The 20,297-nt window shown below is 41.9% G+C and overlaps 1 protein-coding gene across 2 annotated transcripts in view; it reads left to right on the top strand.

The window, feature by feature from the left end:
• The window catches only part of RAB24 (RAB24, member RAS oncogene family), a 59,595-nt gene that overhangs the window by 10,640 nt on the left and 28,658 nt on the right, over positions 1 to 20,297 (top strand). For both annotated transcript variants that reach the window (XM_077472506.1, XM_077472505.1), the window contains exons 4-6: positions 7,095 to 7,173; positions 9,180 to 9,247; positions 9,328 to 9,427. In XM_077472506.1, coding sequence (XP_077328632.1) covers positions 7,095 to 7,173; positions 9,180 to 9,247; positions 9,328 to 9,427 — 247 coding nt within the window. The remainder of the gene's footprint in view (positions 1 to 7,094; positions 7,174 to 9,179; positions 9,248 to 9,327; positions 9,428 to 20,297) is intronic.

Raw genomic sequence — 20,297 nt, 5'->3', positions numbered from 1 at the left:
GTACAAACACGCATGCTCAGAACCAATGCAAAAGATCAGACTACAATACAGAAGTTGACCAAAGGTGGCGGTGGAGTCATTGAACGTCCTCTTTTGAAGTGGCGTCAGTACGTTGTGACGTCACTACGTTCGTGTTTGTTGTCAAAAAGTCCGACCGTGTGTATGCAATACAAACTTGTGGACCCCGCCGTTTGTACAAAAGTCCACGCATAAAGTTTGTACAAAGTCCGACCGTGTGTATGAGGCTTTAGACCCACACTGACAACTTCCTGTTTTCGTGTTTTACACTTCCTAATATTTCACAAACTCTTCACATGTTGGGACTCCCTTTTACTACCTGTGAAGTATACCTCCCTATAAAAGCAACTCAAAGTGATAGTTCACCTTTTTAAGAGAAAAATGAAAAGGTGAACTAACACTGTACTCTACTGCCCCACAGTCCCTGTTGTTCTTACCTCCGGGATGCTAAGCTGTATGGACCCAGGCAGCAGGTCCAGTCTGGAGTTTTGAAGTCCCTGCTGTTCTCCCTCTTCTCTTTGCAGTGCCCCCAGGACAGACCAGAGCAATTCATTGTGCAGGTGCTGGTCAATCAGAATTGCTCTGGTCCGTCCTGGAAGTAATGCACAGAGAAAAGGGAGAAAAGCAGGAATTTCAAGTCGCTGAACCATTGGACACTGCTCAGCATCACCTAAAGTAAGTACAGAGGAGACCGAGAAGGGTGAGGGACAGCTTAGGGTGTATGGTGTAGGCTTCCGAAAAGGTGAACTAACACTTTAAGTTTGACTAGGACCCAATAGCTATATAGCTAATTTCTATAAAAAAATACTTGGATTTCTTGTCTCCTCTGTTTGCAAATTTAATTTAATATCCTCTTCAAAGAAGGCTCCTTTTCTACTGGTGGTCTGACTGCCATGATCTGTATTAACCCAAAACCAAACACTGATTAAACCCATTGGTCTAATCATAGACCTAAATCTCTTAAATATAGATATCATAATATCCACCAAGATCTTGGTGATCAGACTCAATACAGAGATTGGTCATTTGATTCATAAGTACCAAGTGGGATTCATACCCACAAGACAAGCCAGTGAAAATGTACATAAACCTACCTTATTGATCCATGCAGCAAAAGCTAACTTCATGCAGCCAAAGCTAACTTCATGCAGCCAAAGCCAAGTTCAGTCTATGCTTCTCACTTTGGATGTATGGGAGGCCCTTGACTCTGTTATGGTCATATTTGTTCTATGTCTTAGTGGAATGGGAGTTTGGGCTCAAATTCTGCAGATTGGTAGCAGCATTATACGTCTTTCCCTCTGCCTGTCTATGTTACTCTGGCTTTAAATCTGCTTCCTCTCTGATCCAAAGAGGAACAACACAGGATTGCCCTTTGTCTTTCCTCCTTCCTGAGTATTGGGATTGATGGCAGCTATTGAGCTGCCATCAATCCCAATACTCAGCAACCAATATAAAATGTTTTTGCAACCTCCCCATAACCACAATACCCAACCTGCTTGAAACTTCAGGCAACGTTGGTACACTCTCTGGAGTTTGCCAAAGTACACCAAGACTTGGACTAGTAAGTAACTTTCAAACTTTTTTGGAGCTAAATAAATAGTTTAAGATTATTTAGCTCCCAGTTAGCACAACTAGTTAAATATCGCACAACACCTGAGATACTATTTTGGGTAGATCTAGAATCCTTGGATATCGATTCCCTTAAGCTCCATACACACTATCAGTTTTTCTGTTGAGTTTTTTCTTCAGATTTACCAAAACCATATAATATGACGTCAAACCATAGAAGTTTCAATTTGTATGCAATCAGGCAGGCCCTTGCACTACATGGTTTTGGTAAACCTGAAGGAAAAACTCAGCAGAAAATTGATAGTGTGTATGGGTCTTTAGACTTAATAATCTCTTGTGGCTCCTAACACGCACTAGTCCTAATTTATCAAACTACGTCACTGCCCATTTATTACAATTGTAGGATAGCATATAATTCTCTGCTAGTCTTTTCTCACCCCACTTATCGTTACATTCCTTCTTAACCTTTTCTTTGTTCTGGGTTGAGTCTCCTTGGGCTTTCTATGGTTGGCCAAGTATAGGAATAGACCATCTCCATTAATAATATGGTAACAAGGGAGTTAAACCTTTTGCTACTCTTTAGGATGAATAGTCTTTGCCTCACCGTAAAATTTTTATTTTTAAGTTAAACATTATATAATGCAGATTACTTGGCCAGATTTGAACGTCCATAATTCTATTACATTATTTGAAACCAAATGTCTAAAGAGCTCATGTTCTGGTGGCTTGATACCTCTTCTTTAGAAGATATTCCTCAAAACAGGCTTTTTACTGCCACCCATTTATATTACAAAATGGACAGAGGAACTGAAAGTAATTCTAGGAACCAGGGTACTGGAAACAAATTCAGCCAGTCATGTTCCAGAAATATCTACACATTGAAACAGACTATAAGCTACTTTCAAAATCTCCTCCCATTCTGGAAATTTGAATTTAAAAAGACAAGAAAAAAAAAATAACAGTGCAATAAACAGTGCTTTTCAAAGTGTGTAACCAAGGCAGCAGCCACCACAAATATTTACCAAAATATGAATTAAACTTAAGGGAGTGTGCACACTCAACTAAATTTCTAACGCTTAACAAATGCTCCTATAGCATTAGTATAGGCATTAGACCCACATTAATGAGCTTTAGACTGGCGACAACAAACTTTAGTATGGGCGTAAGACTGGCGTTTTACAAGCGTTAACAATGAGTTAAAAATGCTCCACAAACCCCCTATTCACAGTTTTGAAGTGTTTGAGCATTAAGGTGCTTTAAAACTGCTCTACAATGAAAAGTGACATTACATGAAATAAACTAATTTTAACGCACTGAAAATGCCTGCCAGAGCGTTTGCGAAGTGCTACCATAGACTTGAATAGGAGGCATTGAAAAGCTTCAAACCCCTCCTGACTTGATATTTTTCGCTTCAATTTTAAAGCGAAACTACGCAACGCCACCGCTTCATGTTTTAATAATGTGAACAGCACTGTGTACTGTCCATTCTATCATTTGTATAGGCATTTGAGGGATGTTTTTAATGCCCCTCAAACGCCATCTTTTAATGCCAGTGTGAACTAAGCCTAATACATCAATGTGGAGCGATGTTACTGTAAATAAATCTATACATTTGTGAATAATTTATACCAATAAATTTGTATAAAACAAACAAACAAAACAATTATATATAAATCAGTATATACAGTTAGGTCCATATATGTTTGTACATAGGCACAATTTTATATTTTTTCAGGTATTTAGCAAAACATATTCAAGACATAGTTATATATTGGATAGGGACTGAAAAGGCACACTCTCGGGTGTAATTTGAGGGTATGTACATCCAAATCGGAGAAAGGATTTAGGAATTACAGCTCTTAAAAATAGTCATCCCCTTTTTCAAGGGGACACAAATAATTGGACAATTGAAACAAAAGCAGTTGTACAGGTGTGGGCTACTCCTTCCTTATTTCTTCATCAATTAAGCAGGTAAAAAGGTCTGGAGTAGATTCTAAGTGTGGTATTTGCATTTGGAATCTATTGCTATGAACCTGCATTATGCGTTCAAAAGAGCTGTCCATTTAAGTGAAACAGGCCATTGTAAGGCTTCAAAAATGAAATCAGAGAGATAGCAGCAACATTAGGATTGGCCAAATCAACAGTTTGGTATATTCCGAGGAAAGAAAAATGCACTGGTGAGGTCAGCAACATAAGGGCTGGACATCCACCAAAGACAACAGTGGTGGATGATAGCAGGAGCCTCTCTATGGTAAAGAAAAACCCATTCACAACATCCAGACAAGTGAAGGACACTCTCCAGGAGGTAGGTGTATTATTGTCAAAGTCTACAATTAAGAGAAGACTTCACGAGAGCAAATACAGAGGGTTCACCACAAGGTGCAAACCATTCATAAGCCTGAAGAATAGAAAAGTCAGATTAGTCTTTGCCAAAAAACATCTAAAAAAGCCAGACCTGTTCTGGAAAACATTCTTTGGACAGATGAAACTAAGATTAATCTGTCCCAGAATGACAGGAAGAAAAAAATGTTTAGAAGGCTTGAAACAGCTCATGAACCAAAGCACACAACGTCATCTGTAAAACATGGTGGAGGCAGTGTGATGGCATGGGCATGCAGGGCATCCAGTGACACTGGGTCATTGGTGATGTGACAGAAGACAGAAGCAGCCAGATGAATTCTGCAGTGTTTGGAGATCAGCTGTCAGCCCAGATTCAGCCAAATGCAGCGAAGTTGATTGGATGACGCTTCACAGTACAGATGGACAATGATCCAAAACACACTGCAAAAGCCAGGAGCTTTTGAAGGAAAAAGAAGTAGAATATTCTGCAATGGCGGAGTCAAGCACCTGATCTCAACCCAATTGAGCATGCATTTCACTTGCTGAAGGCAAAAGTAAAGGCAGAAAGACCCACAAACAAAATAACTAAAGACAGCTGCAGTTAGATCCTGGCAAAGCATCAGAAAGGAGGAAACCCAGTCTTTGGTAATGTCCATGGGTTCCAGACTTCAGGTAGTCATTGCCAGTAAAAGATTCTCAACACAATAGATGAACATTTTATTTATGATTATATTCATTTGTCCAATTACATTTGGTATATATGTTTAACCCCTTGAATTAAAGCTGAAAGTCTGCACTTCAAATTTATTTGGATTGTTTTGTTTGAAACGTATTTTGGCGGCATACCGAGCCAAAGGTATGAAAATTGTGCCTGTGTCCAAATATATATGCACCTAACTATATGTGAAAAGTTCATATACCAATAATTATGTGTAAAAAACAAGAGAACAAATAACCATATAAGCAAATAAATAAAATAATAAAAAGATAACTACGTCGTTGAATAAAACCCAAGCACAAGAAAGTGCACCAAATAAGTGTCAAAGTCCTTCAATCAATTAGGACACGGAAATCCACCAACAAACAAAAGTGTATAAATCTTTCTTCGCTGCACCGATCCTGTGTACGAGCCACCACTTAACACTCCTGCTTACCACACACTTCGACCTTAAACACAGAGGTCAAACCCCTGTAAATGGATGGATGATGGATTTCTAACAACCTTTCATGCACTCACCCTACTCAGGTCCGTTTTTGCTTAGGTCACCAATGATACACACAGGAAAGAAGAGGATGGGAGATTGCTATAGTGCAGTAATTAAAAAAAACATCCTTTATTTAAAACAGACATACTCACATAAGGACAGTAGTATACAGAATTTCACAGTATCCACCAAACATCCTTGCGGGCGTGGTGACGTCACTGCATTAAACACGTTTCATCTGTGGATAGGTAAAATTAATGCCTTAAAAATGAATATCCTACCCAGGATGATCTTCATTTTTTAAATGATTCCAATAGCAGTACCTCAGGAGTATTTTAGGAAATTAAGATCACTGGTACTAAAATATATATGGGTACATAAGCATCCTAGGATTGCATATGCAACATCGGTGAAGGAAAAAAGGGCAGGGGGACTAGCAGCATCGGATTTCGAGAAATATTATCAGGTGATTTCTGTCTCTCAGATTGCAGAGCGGATGCATAATAAAGAGGGGAAAAGTTGGGTAAATATAGAGATAATACAAAGTAAGGTGGATCTATGAAAGATGATCTGGATACCACGGCAATATCGGGATTTAGCTTCTAGCACCAACCCACTAACTAGAAACATTTTTAAGATTGGAGATCGGTTAGGGAGATCACTGGGAATACAACTCACCACTAATGTCTTTATTGGGCACAAATTATTTTAAACCAGGGAAAGAGGAACACATATTTTACTAGATGGGCAAAAGAAGAGGAAATATTACTGCAAGATGTGATGAAAGGTAATAGGATATATACTTATGCTGAAATCGCACATAAATGGGGAAATAGCCACTAGAGAAATGAGGTTAGAGAAATTTTGCTCCCCACTTTGTTTAAATTGAAGCATATCTAAATTTTATACAATTTTGATTACGGAAGTGTTACCTGAATTCCCCCCTATCTGGGAAAGTGGGAGGAGGAGAGGGGTTTTCTTAGAGATGAGGAACATAAAATCAAAATTCTTAGGACAGCTTGCTCCTCGTCAAGTGATATAAGGACAGTGGAAATGTGCTATAAACTTCTGGCAAGATGGTACGGGACCCCTCAGAGGGCGCACAGGCTCGAGGCAGAAGGCCTCCCAACTTGCTGGAGAGGATGTAGTGCCCCGGGGACCTTTGCGCACCTGTGGTGGGAATGCACAAAGATACAACCTTACTGGGGGAGAATCATAGCAGCGATCCCTGGGAAAGACTATTTTATGATACTAGAAAGACGGTGGCCCAATATAAGAATACCTTCAGACCCATTCCTTCTAAATGCAGCTAAAGGCCTGATCCTGAGCTTGTGGTGAACCCAAGAAGTGCCAAATATAAAGGAGTGGGTAGTAAGAGTGGAAATGGTGAGAGCCATAGAGGAAACAATCCATACAGTAGAGGATTCATTAGAGATATATTGGAAGATATGGGGAAAATGGATAAAGTTTAAAAAAACAGAAGGTTAGAAGGATTTGACAGGTCTAGGGGTGGAGGGAGAGGGGAGGGGGGGGGGGAGAATAATTGCATATTGTAGGCAATATATGTTATAAGGAATGTTGACATAGCAGTATGATTTCTGTATATGCATTTGTGTACTTTTTCTTACGTAATAAAAGAGAGAATAATAATAAAAAAAAAAAAAAGACAAGTTTCATCTGAAAGGACGTCTTTACCAGGCTTACCAAACAACTTTAGTCAAGTCATCAAATGTACTGAGAATTTTGTATGAATATTCTTACTAAGCTTAATACCAACGTTAATTTTAAAATCTACTAGTGTTTGCCCAGCTTTATACAGACAGATTTGTTCTACAGAATATCAGAAAGTTTTGCAGCAGTAATTAAATATTTATTACAGTTGAATAAAGTGGGTAATTCCTGCTTTGAGTGGACATTTCTGATTGTCTTCATTTAGTGAATAAAGTAAATTTTTCTCTTCAGGATACAGCAGGCTCGGAGCGCTATGAAGCCATGAGTCGTATTTATTACCGGGGAGCCAAAGCTGCAATTGTTTGCTATGGTAAGGTTTTTTTTTCCTTTTTGCAATTTTAACTTTGTTTCTTTAGTTTTTTAATTTCACTGTGCCCTGTAGAGACATCCTCTCTTTTTGGGTGCATGTACAGTAGCATTTGGAATGTATTTTCATTAAAAATAAAAATGTACCAAAATGTATTTTTAGCATTGGCAGCGAGGTGCCAAACACAAGGCCCACTGGCCAAATTCAGCCCACCAGCCCCTTTAATGTGACCTTTGCCCCCAGGGCTTTTTTCCATCCAGAACATGGCAGAACTCTGTTAAGCCAGCTCCGGCTCTAGTCCTCTGCTCCCCACTCACAACGGTCACTTGTAAACACAGAAACATTCTGTGTTTACAACGACTGCTCCTTCCTGTCAGGGGCTCTCACAGATATTTGCCTGTCCTGGCTTTACGGCAGGGACAAGGGAGATGCCGATGCAGTGAGGGATGGGGCATCACGTGGTAGGCTGCACTGTGATTCCCATCTGTGCCTGGGGGTGTAGTAGAGCCAGGCTGGGTAGGTGAGATGCAAGGAACCTTTTTGGGGTTGGGGGGGAGATGAGGACTGTGAAGAAAAATGTGTGCAGAGATGGGCGAGCGTTCAGAGCCAAGGAGGAGTTAAAATGAGATGTGAAATTGAGTTTGACACCCCTGAGTTAGCGCCTCTAATATCCTCAGGTATCAAGAACAGGAGCTGAGGGGAACTCTGCCTGTGGACAGCAGTACCCTGATATAGGCTCAGATTTCTCCCCACCTAAAGGCAAAGTATCATTCTTTATTTGGACTGTTAGATAATTATTAAAGTGAAAACATGACTTCATGGGGTTGATTTACTAAAACTGAAGAGTGCAAAATCTGGTGCAGCTCTGCATAGAGACCAGTTGGCTTCCAGGTTTTTTTTTCTTTCAGCGCTTAATTTAACAAGCTAAAGTTATAAGTTGATTGGCTACCATGCACGTCAGCACCAGATTTTGTTTATTTATGGTAAATAACCCCCCATGAGTCTTTTTAAATTAAAGATAATTTGCCTACTTTTGCATACATTTTAAGAATAAAACCAAATTATAATAACTCTTGGACAGGAGACTTTGAAAAAAAAAAGATTTTATTTACATTGAATTTCATACACTGCATTATTATAAATTTTGCTGCACTGTATGAATATGCACTTTGTGTAAACATCTTAAATTTGGAATTTACAGAACTTCTTTTTTTAATGGTCACAATGTGACACCCTACTTTTCATAAACCCTATTGCACCTTTCCTTTGTACACTCTACTATCATTAAAGCTAGGATGAAAAGAACCCACAGTTTGGCTTTTTACTTAATAATAATAATAATAATCATAATAATAATAATAATAATTAAAAGAGAAGTGTTTTGATAAAAAACAAACAAAAAAAAAAACATTTTATACTCACCTAGGTGGCTGCAGCACTGATCTAAACTGCAGCTGTCCCCAGCCGTCTCTACACCGAGAACTGAGAGATCAAAAACTGCTGATCTCTCTGTTTTTTCTGGTCCGCTCTGAGTACATTGTCAGTCACCTCTGTGCTCTGCCCCTCCAGTGCTCACTTGAGTATCGGGTTATGTAGGGGGTGGTAGCGACTGTCTCAGGCTCTTAGTGATGCACTGAAAGGCTGGGCCAACTGTCAATCAGGTATGTAGATGAATCCTGACATTATTGTTGGGATCCCTGTAGAGCCTGGACCAGCTCTGTGATATCACCCGACTGTGGACTTTAGCCTGCTGTCAGCTGAATCTGGGTCACAGGAGTGCAGAACTAAGTACACTCTTGTGACCCAGAGGAGACGAAAGCACTTTGGCCATAATAATAATTTACATGTATACAATAGGTAGGTTTAGCAGTCTGGAGTTTGTCCTATGTTTTGTCTTTACAAGCCATCATTAGCAGTGTTGTGATCACCTCTGCAGCAATATGTCTATGGTTTTTATGTGTGTAAGGATATTGATCAAATACTAATCATCAGTTTTCCATGTGTCACAGATCTTACAGACCCCAGCAGTTTTGAAAGAACAAAGTTTTGGGTGAATGAACTGCAGAATTTTGAAGAGGTTTGTATTCATAAATACTGCTATGTATAATAAAAAAACTTCCCCTGAGGTCCTAATTGTTGGCTTCTTTCTGTTACTAGCATTGTCGGATTTACATTTGTGGCACAAAGACCGACCTAATTGAAAACGACAAGAATAGACGACAGGTTGATTTCCACGATGTGCAAGATTATGCGGATGGTGAGATTGTAACATTTGACATGTCCTGATCCTAGCCATAGCTACAGTGGTGTGAAAAAGTGTTTGCCCCCTTCCTCATTTCCTGTTCCTTTGCATGTTTGTCACACTTAAGTGTTTCGGAACATCAAACCAATTTAAACAATAGTCAAGGACAACACAAGTAAACACAAAATGCAATTTGTAAATGAAGGTGTTTATTATTAAAGGTAAAAAAAAATCCAAACCATCATGGCCCTGTGTGAAAAAGTGATTGCCCCCCTTGTTAAAACATACTATAACTGTGGTTGTCCACACCTGAGTTCAATTTCTCTAGCCACACCCAGGCCTGATTATTGCCACACCTGTTCACAATCAAGGCATCACTTAAATAGGAGCTGCTTGACACAGTAAGGTCCACCAGAAGATCCTTAAAAGCTACACATCATGCCGAGACCCAAAGAAATTCAGGAACAATTGAGAAAGAAAGTAATTGAGATCTATCAGTCTGGAAAGGGTTATAAAGCCATTTCCAAAGCTTTGGGAATCCAGCGAACCACAGTGAGAGCCATTATCCACAAATGGCGAAGACATGGAACAGTGGTGAACCTTCCCAGGAGTGGCCGGCCGCCCAAAATTACCCCAAGAGCGCAGCGACGACTCATCCAAGAGGTCACAAAAGACCCCACAACAACGTCCAAGGAACTGCAGGCCTCACTTGCCTCAGTTAAGGTCAGCGTTCATGCCTCCACCATCAGGAAAAGACTGGGCAAAAATGGCCTGCATGGCAGAGTTCCAAGGAGAAAACCACTGCTGAGCAAAAAGAACATCAAAGCTCGTCTCAATTTCTCCACAACACATCTTGATGATCCCCAAGACTTTTGGGACAACATTCTGTGGACCGATGAGACAAAAGTGGAACTCTTTGGAAGGTGTGTGTCCAAGTATATCTGGCGTAGAAGGAACACTGCATTTCATAAAAAGAACATTATACCAACAGTAAAATATGGTGGTGGTAGTGTAATGGTCTGGGGCTGTTTTGCTGCTTCAGGACCTGGAAGACTTGCCGTGATAAAAGGAACTATGAATTCTGCTGTCTACCAAGAGATCCTGAAGGAGAATGTCCGACCATCTGTTCGTGTACTCAAGCTGAAACGAACTTGGGTTCTGCAGCAGGACAATGATCCTAAACACACCAGCAAGTCCACCACCGAATGGCTGAAGAAAAACAAAATGAAGACTTTGGAGTGGCTTAGCCAAAGTCCTGACCTGAATCCTATTGAGATGTTGTGGTATGACCTTAAAAAGGCCGTTCATGCTCGAAAACCCTCTAATGTAACTGAATTAGGACAATTCTGCAAAGATGAGTGGGCCAAAATTCCTCCAGGACGCTGTAAAAGCCTCATTGCATGTTATCGCAAACGCTTGGTTGCAGTTGTTGCTGCTAAGGGTGGCCCAACCAGTTATTAGGTTTAGGGGGCAATCACTTTTTCACACAGGGCCATGATGGTTTGGATTTTTTTCACCTTTAATAATAAACACCTTCATTTACAAATTGCATTTTGTGTTTACTTGTGTTGTCCTTGACTATTGTTTAAATTGGTTTGATGTTCTGAAACACTTAAGTGTGACAAACATGCAAAGGAACAGGAAATGAGGAAGGGGGCAAACACTTTTTCACACCACTGTATACTCGAACAATCCTTTCTGTTTAATTTGTTTATTCATCAAATATCTTTGTTAAAATGCTACGTACTGGGTAAGATGTAATAAAACACAAAATCTTGGCCAGCTGCACATATACCCCAGTGGGATAAAGCATATTTAAACACAAAAACAAAAATATTTCTAATTCTTAAATGTGGTGGCTGTGTTAATTTTTTTTGTCCCCTTTCTTTTTACTTGGCGGTCAAGCCTGTGAGCCCACGTACACATGGTCGGAGATTTTGCCAACCAAATCCGTCGGATTTTGCCCGTCGGATTTAGTCCGACGGATTGTGTCCGAAACTGTTGCATACACACGGTCGGGCCAAGTTGGCAAAAAATCCGATCTTTCAGAACGTAATGACGTAATTTCGTTACGATGGGACTACATTCAGGCTAGTAGCCAATAGCTTTGATGTAGGAATTTGATCTGAGCATGCGTGGCACTTGGTCCGATGAAAATGCTCTACACATGATCGGATTAGGTCCGTCCGGCCCAGTTGGTCGGGAAATATTTCCAACATGTTGGAAAATTGGGTCGGACGGAGATTCGGACGGAATCAGTCCGATGCATACCACACACAGTTGGATTATCTGACGACACGGTCCAATAAGACTCATTCCGACAGATTCTCCGACCGTGTGTACAAGGGCTAACACACCTCTTATCTTGAGCTGAACATAAAGGACAGCCTGATCTGTTAAATGAAGTTGAAAAATACCAGACTTACTTACTGGCTGTATCAGAAGGTGAAAAAAAAGCTTAAAATGATAATTGCAGCCATCACATTTAATTATTAGTTAGCATCCGTTTATTTGTTTGCTGTTTGTTAGATTTAGGTACGCTTGTAGTTCACATGGACATCAGAGTGTATCTGAACTGAAGATCGAAATACTTATAAACTGCAGCTTGCCAATCTTTGGATGTAGTGACAGGAGTAGTTCCGTTTTTTTAAATATCTAGGCTTTTTTCCCCTTTTTTATTTTCACCTGGTGATCTGGCCAGTAAAGTCTTTTTTTGTTTCTGAACTTTCTTTAACAGACCAAGCTCTCCAGCAAAAGTTGTAGTTAGAGGGTTGAGACAAATCATTTAACACTGGCAGGGCTTACAATGGTGAGCTATTCGTTTATGTAAAACTTTTTATCTCAAAAGGAAAGAAAACTGCTATAACTACATAAAAAGTGTTAGCTGCAGTTCTAATTTGATAGTCAAGTCCATGTAAATTTGCTAGAGCATCTGATGCTACCTTCTCCCCAGGTTGACGATGATGCGCTCTCAAATGTGGTATATTCTCTATATATGCGCTGGAGAAGTGGGTGTAGCCACCCTAAGACAGAAATTGTATTACTGGCCGGATCCCCAGGTAAAAATAAAGGAAAACATATTAATGCAACCACCACATCTAAGGACTGGTAAACTGTAAATTATTTTGTTTTGGGGTTTATATGTACTTTAGAAAGAAAGATAATAGATCTATGTAAAGCAATAACAAAACTATGCGAAGCTGTGAAAACGCATTCTGATTTACAGTTGTGCTCATAAGTTTACATACCCTGGCAGAATTTATGATTTCTTGGACATTTTTCAGAGAATATGAATGATAACACAAAAACATTTTTCACTCATGGTTAGCGTTTGGCTGAAGCCATTTATTATCAATCAACTGTGTTTATTCTTTTTAAATCATAATGACAACAGAAACTACCCAAATGACCCGGATCAAAAGTTTACGTAACCTGGTGATTTTGGCCTGATAAAATGCACACAAGTTGACACAAAGGGTTTGAATGGCTATTAAAGGTAATCATCCTGACCTGTGATCTGTTTGCTTGTAATTAGTGTGTGTATAAAAGGTCAATGAGTTTCTGGACTCCTGACAGACCCTTGCATCTTTCGTCCACTGCTGCACTGACGTTTCTGGATTCTGAGTCATGGGGAAAGCAAAAGAATTGTCAAAGGATCTGCGGGAAAAGGTAGTTGAACTGTATAAAACAGGAAAGGGATATAAAAAGATATCCAATGAATTGAGAATGTCAGTCAGCAGTGTTCAAACTCTAATCAAGAAGTGGAAAAAGAGGGGTTCTGTTTAAACCAAACCACGGTCAGGTAGCCCAACTAAAATTTCAGCAACAACTGCCAGGAAAATTGTTTCGGGATGCAAAGAAAAACCCACAAATAACTTCAGGTGAAATACAGGACTCTGAAAACATGTGGTGTGGCTATTTCAAGATGCACAATAAGGAGTCTCCAGAAGAAAGCCAATACGACACATATGACACAAAGTATCCCGCTTACAATACGCCAAAGAGAGCAGAGACAAGTCATTTGGAGTGATGAAACCAAAATTGAGCTTTTAGGCCACAACCATAAATGCTACATTTGGAGAAGAGTCAACAAGGGCTATGATGAAATGTACACCATTCCTACTGTGAAACACGGAGGTGGATCACTGATGTTTTAGATATGTGTGAGCTACAAAGACACAGGAAATTTGGTCAAAAATTGATGGCAAGATGAATACAAAAAATACTGGAGGAACATTTATCAGCCAGAAAGCTGCGCATGGGGCATACTTGGACATTCCAACATGACAATGATCCAAAACACAAGGCCAAGTTGACCTGTCATTGGCTACAGCAGAATAAAGTGAAGGTTCTGGAGCGGCCATCTCAGTCTCCTGACCTCAGTATCATTGAGCCACTCCGGGGAGATCTCAAACATGCAGTTCATGCAAGAAAGCCCAAGAATTTACAGGAACTGGAGGCTTTTTGCCAAGAGTAATGGACAGCTTTACCATCTGAGAAGATAAAGAGCCTCATCCACAAATACCACAAAAGCTGTCATTGATGTTAAAGGGGGCAACACATGGTATTAAGTACTAGGGTATGTAAACTTTTGATCAGGGTCATTTGTGTAGTTTCTGTTGCCATTATGATTTAAAGAGTAAACACAGTTGATTGATAATAAATGGCTTCAGCCAAACACTAACCATAACTTAAACAAAAGTTTGTGTTAACATTTATATTCTCAGAAAAATGGCCAAGAAATAATAAATTCTGCCAGGCTATGTAAACTTATAAGCACAACTGTATGTGAGTACTAAATTAGTGCCACCCAACCTCAGTCCTCAAGCATCATCAACAGGCCATGTTTTTGGAATTTTCCTTGATTAAATCGCTACCAAACCATTGGCATTAATTTAACCACTTCAATACCGGGCTATAGTCATGACGTCCGCAGATGGGACCTCCTATCCTGGGCGGGCGTCATATGATGTCCTCAGTTTCTCACTGCTCCTGCGGGCCCCCACAGTGCGGCGATCAGGGATGAGGTGTGTCCAATCACAGCCAGTCACATGTACTGTCCACATGAACAAAGCTCGTGCACGCCCCTAGGGCGCTCGCAGAGCGGCGATCGGGGACGAGGCTTGTCACCCTGACACAGCCCCCACAGTCTCATTACCACTTAGTGTACACCAACCACACAGATTGCCCCCCTCCCCTCCTAATAAAGAAGACCTGTCACCAGCCATCAAAGTACCTGTCACAGTCAATCAAAATACCTGTCACAGCCCATCTGAGTACCCGAGTACCTGTCACAGCCCATCTGAGTACCCGAGTACCTGTCACAGCCCATCTGAGTACCCAAGTACCTGTCACAGCCCATCTGAGTACCCGAGTACCTGTCACAGCCCATCTGAGTACCCGAGTACCTGTCACAGCCCATCTGAGTACCCGAGTACCTGTCACAGCCCATCTGAGTACCCGAGTACCTGCCACAGCCCATCTGAGTACCCGAGTACCTGTCACAGCCCATCTGAGTACCCGAATACCTGTCACAGCCCACCTGAGTACCCAAGTACCTGTCACAGCCCACTGGAGTACCCAAGTACCTGTCACAGCCCATCTGAGTACCTGTCACAGCCCATCTGAGTACCTGTCACAGTCCACCTGAGTACCTGTCACCGCCCATCTGAGTATCTGTCACCGCCCATCAAAGTACCTGTCACCAGGCCATCAGAGTACCCGAGTACCTGTCACCAGGCCATCAGAGTACCTGAGTACCTGTCACCAGGCCATCAGAGTACCTGAGTACCTCTCACTAGACCATCAGAGTAACCGAGTACCTGTCTGCAGCCCATGCCTCATAGAATATACGTTGAGGTGTTTGCTTTCCAAAATAGGGTCATTTTGTGGGTAATTCCACTGTCCTGGTGCTCAAGGACCTTCAAAATTTGTGATAGGTAGGAATGAAATGAGATGTGTAATTTATGCTCCTAGAACGCCTGAAGGTACTACTTCAATGTTGGGCCTCTGTATGTGGACTGGCTGTGTAAAAGTCTCACACATGTGGTATCGCCATACTCAGGAGGAGTAGCAGAATGTGTTTTGGGGTGTAATTTTTGCAATATACATGCTTTGAGTTAGAAATATCTTATAGACTGACCACTTTGTGTAAAAAAAAAAAAAAAAAAAACTAACCGTTCAAAAGACTCATTATGCCTCATAGAATAGACGCTGGGGTGTTTGCTTTCCAAAATGTCATTTTGTGGTTAATTCCATTGTCCTGGTGCTCCAGGGCCTTCACAAATGTAATAGGTCGTTAAGAAATTAGATGTGTAATTTATGCTCCTAGAACCCCTGATGGTGCTCCCTGTATGTTGGACCTCTTTGTGTGGCCAGGCTGTGTAAAAGTCACACACATGTGGTATCGCCATACTCAGGATGAGTAGCAGAATGTATTTTGGGGTGCAATTGGAAGTATGCATATGCTGTGTGTGAGAAATAAGTTATTATGACAATTTTGTGAAAAACAAAACAAATTTGTGGGAAAAAATTACAACTTCAAAAAACTCACCATGCCTCTTACTAAATACCTTGGACTGTCTACTTTTCAAAAAGGGGTAATTTGGGGAGTATTTGTACTTTCCTGACATTTCAGAGCCTCAAGAAATGAGAGGCCATCAGTGCATCAGATGTGATCAATTTTCATTGAGTTGCACCATAGCTTGTAGACTCTTTCAAAGAGACTAAATAATATCCACCAATTTGGGTTATTTTTACCAAAGATATGAATGTAGCAGTAAAAATTTTGGCCCAAATTTATGAACAAAATAACTTGCTTGCAAAATGTCATCATAGAAACTAAGAAAAAAAGTGTTTTTTTCGAAATTCTCTTTTTTCACTTACAGGGCTCAACAAACCCCAGGCGCCGGGTCGCCAATGCGACCAGAAATCGCAACCTGGCGCCTAAGCTGCCACCAGCCCACTCACTATTGATGCCCCAGACATGCAGCGCATTAACACGGACTGCCGTCCTCCTCCCTCCTCCACGCTCAGCGGCGCCGCGCAGTGTGTGAAACTGACATGATGTTGGGGTGGGCGGGACCCGGCCGGAGTGGGCGGGACCCGGCAGCTATCAAACACCAGCCAATGGGATCTGGACGGGCCGCTAGGTGTATGTGGCCCCGCCCCTTTTCTTAAGCAGCCCAATAGTTGGCTGGTGTTTGATAGCTGCTGAGTCCCGCCCACCGGCCGGGCCCCGCCACCCCGACCGGGTCCCGCCCACCCCGACATCAAGCTCAAATCTGACAGATCCCGCCTCTCTGTTACTTGTAAGTTTCACACCCCGGCTGGGTCCCGCCCATTCCGACATTAAGCTCAATTCTGACAGCTCTTCTGTTACATTTCAGTAACAGAGTGCTCTGTGTGAAACCTGCCAGTGCCACCTGCCAGCACCAACCAGTGCCACTGCCAATCAGTGCCACCTGCCACCGCCAATCAGTGCTACCTGCCAGTGTCAGTGCCACCTGCCGCCACCAATTAGTGCCACCTGCTAGTGCCAACCAGTGCCACCATCAATACCACCTGCAACCACCAACCAGTGCCACCTGCCAGTGCCAACCAGTGCCACCTGCCAGTTCCACCGTCAGTCAGTGCCACCTGCCAGTGCCCAGTGTCACCGCCAATCAGTACCACCTGCCACCACCTACCAGTGCCACCTGCCACCACCAATCGGTGCCACCGCCAACCAGTGCCACCTGCCAACACCAACCAGTGCCACCGCCAATCAGTGCCATCTGCCAGTGCCACCGCCAATCAGTGCCAACTAGTGCCACCGCCAACCAGGGCCATCTGCCATCACCAACCAGGGCCACCTGCCACTTTTAAACCAGTGCCACCTGCCAATCAGTGCCACCTGCCAGTGCCAATAGTGTCACCTGCCAGTTCCAAACCAGTGTCACCTGCCAGTTCCAAACCAGTGTCACCTGCCAATGCCAACCAGTGTCACCTGCCAATGCCATCTGGCAGTTCCACGTGCCTGCCAGTGGCAACCAGTGCCACCTGCCACCGCCAATCAGTGCCGCCTGCCACCGCCAACCAGTGCCACTGCCTACCAGTGCAACCTGTCACCACCTACCAGTGCAACCTGCCACCACCTACCAGTGCCACCACCAATCAGTGTCACCTGCCAGTGCCACCGCCATCCAGTGCCACCTGCCAACACCAACCAGTGCCACCGCCAATCAGTGCCACCTGCCAGTGACTAGTGCCACCGCCAACCTGGGCCACCTGCCAGTTCCAAACCAGGGCCACCTGCCAGTTCCAAACCAGGGCCACGTGCCAGTGCCATGTGCCACCGCCAGTGCCACGTGCCACCGCCAGTGTCACCTGCCAGTTCCAAACCAGTGTCACCTGCCAGTTCCAACCAGTATCACCTGCCAGTGCCATCTGGCAGTTCCACGTGCCTGCCAGTGCCAGCCAGTGCCACCTGCCAGTGCCACCTGTTGCCAGCCTTACTCTTTCTGGTCAGCCCATAACCCTGATGTAACAGCGTTTCATTGGAGTTATTGACTGGGTGCTCCATTGTGAGTTAGGGATAGGGGGTGAAAATGAGTGGCCTTACCCTGGGAGCTAACAATCCATACCACTCTAAAAAAACAAAAAAAACTGGCTCCTAACTTTTTTAACTGGCTCCTAAATTCAAAGCAAATTTGTCAACCCCTGTTCACTTATATCGCAAAAAATAAAAAACAGTGGTGATTAAATACCACCAAAAGAAAGCTCTGAAAAAATTATAAACCTTTTGTTTGGGTACAGTGTTGCATGACTGAGTAATTGGCATTCAGAGAGTGAGAGCGCTGAAAGCTAAAAATTCTGGGCAAGAAGGGTGTATAAATGTCCTGTATTGAAGTGGTTAAATTGCCTCTGCAAGGTGAAGAAAACCCTGAACATGACCTGTTGAGGGTACCGGAGGATTGAGTTATGGGCACCTCTGTACAGACCATTTACGGTTTTGTTACAGAACAGGCATTGGCTTTGCAAAGTTTTTGAAAAGCTTAAATTACAGGAAACATTTGCTTGTTCTTTACACCCTTATGAACAAAGCTTTGTTCTATGAAGTAAAAAATCACACTTGGCAAAACATTTGGAAAGACCTGGGTTATTTTTGCTAAACATCCATGTCAGAGGTGCTTGATAAACAAACACTGGTATTTGTAAAGATGAGTCTAAAAAATAAAAACAAATTCATGTCCACCTGCCCACTGCTGTCTATAAAAGCTAAACATTGCACCTACTAACATGTACCTCTGACATAGCAAGGTCTAGGCCTGACAGGTCACCTGATTCTCTGCAACTTCCTGCCTAAACTCAAACCCAGTCAGTGCCTCTCACTTTTCTTTCATTTATTTTGCTTGTGTTGTGATCTATGTGCCCTTTGCCACAGAGCTACCAATCTTGTTTTACGGTATAGAAAGAAGATTGTTATCTACACATGTTGACATTTTAAAATGTATATACACTGCCTTGAAAAAGTATTCATGCCCTTTGAAGTTTTCCACATTTTGTCATGTTACAATCAAAAACGTAAATGCATTTATAGGGATTTTATGTGATAGACCAATTGTGATAATTGTGTAACGTGGATAATCCGCGCTACCCCCAATAGAGGCTAGTGAAAAAAAATATATGTGAAAAACTATATAAATATGGTGGTGCTGCAATCTAAACAAAAAAACTGGAATATTCAGTTTGAAGATATGTATAAAAATAGAGATAGATGCGGAACCAAAATGAAAAATATATCACTATGCGCAATGACAAAATGTATGTGCAACACCTGTGCAGAAATACAAACATGTGCACCGCAAAATGCAAATTCAAACAAATGTATTCAAAAACCAACCCACACAAAAAATAGAATAAAAATGAACCAGGTGTGGTACAGCATACATAAAATAAAATAAAACCTGTGCTGAAAAAAACAACTTTGTTCTGATACAAAAACAAGTAAAAGTCCATAGAGAGTGCAACACAGTCCATTAAAATGGCTCTTTAGGTACAAAGCCCCAAAATGATTTTTTTTCACAACATAGTCCTCATACGACAGCCAAGGGATAATAAAATGCCAGATGGCCGCTTACCAGAAAAGTAGGATCTCTGTTACGGAGATCTAACTGGCAAAATCAGGAGGAATCACTCGGGCAGGAACAGCAAAGACATCCATCCGGATCCTCTGCTCTGCTGAAAATACCAACCTCCAGTGTGCTTCGTGGGACCCACGTTTAGGGGTAAGAAAATTTCAATGGGTACATCATGGAAGGAAGAAAGGGGGCTTCATGGTGTAATGTGTTTTAAAAATCAAAGTTTGTTTATTCAAAAAAGGCATAACACTGCAACACTGCAATCTAAACACAGCACACAAAAAGCACTTCAAAAACAAAAAACACAGCCGCAGCTCGCGCCAGCTGGCAGGGGCGTGGTGCGCAGTGACGTCCGATCTACTAGCTCTGCCCGACGCTGCTTTCTCCATATTAGGCATCCAGAGGGCAAGGAGGCTAGGGCTAGGCCTAGGTATTTTCAGCGGAGGAGAGGATCCGGATGGATCCTCTTTTTGTTTAGATTGCAGCACCATCATTGGCTGTCGTATGAGGACTATGCTGTGAAAATAAAATAAATTTTGGGGCTTTTTACCTAAAGAGCCATTTTAATGGACTGTGTTGCACTTTCTATGGACTTTTCCTTGTTTTTGTTTCAGAAGAGGGTTGTTTTTTCCAGCACAGTTTTTATTTTATTTTGTGTATGCTGATCCAAACCTGGTTCATTTTTATTCTATTTTTTGTGTGGGTTGGTCTTTGAATACATTTGTTTGAATTTGTATTTTGCGGTGCACATGTTGTATTTCAGC

This window comes from Lithobates pipiens, unplaced genomic scaffold (assembly GCF_037356315.1).
Source record: "Lithobates pipiens isolate NorthernLeopardFrog02 unplaced genomic scaffold, aLitPip1_a1.2 Scaffold_8, whole genome shotgun sequence".
Taxonomy (NCBI): Eukaryota; Metazoa; Chordata; class Amphibia; order Anura; family Ranidae; genus Lithobates; species Lithobates pipiens.
Note: the sequence above shows the minus strand (reverse complement) of the source record. Positions and strands in the feature narration are given on the sequence as shown.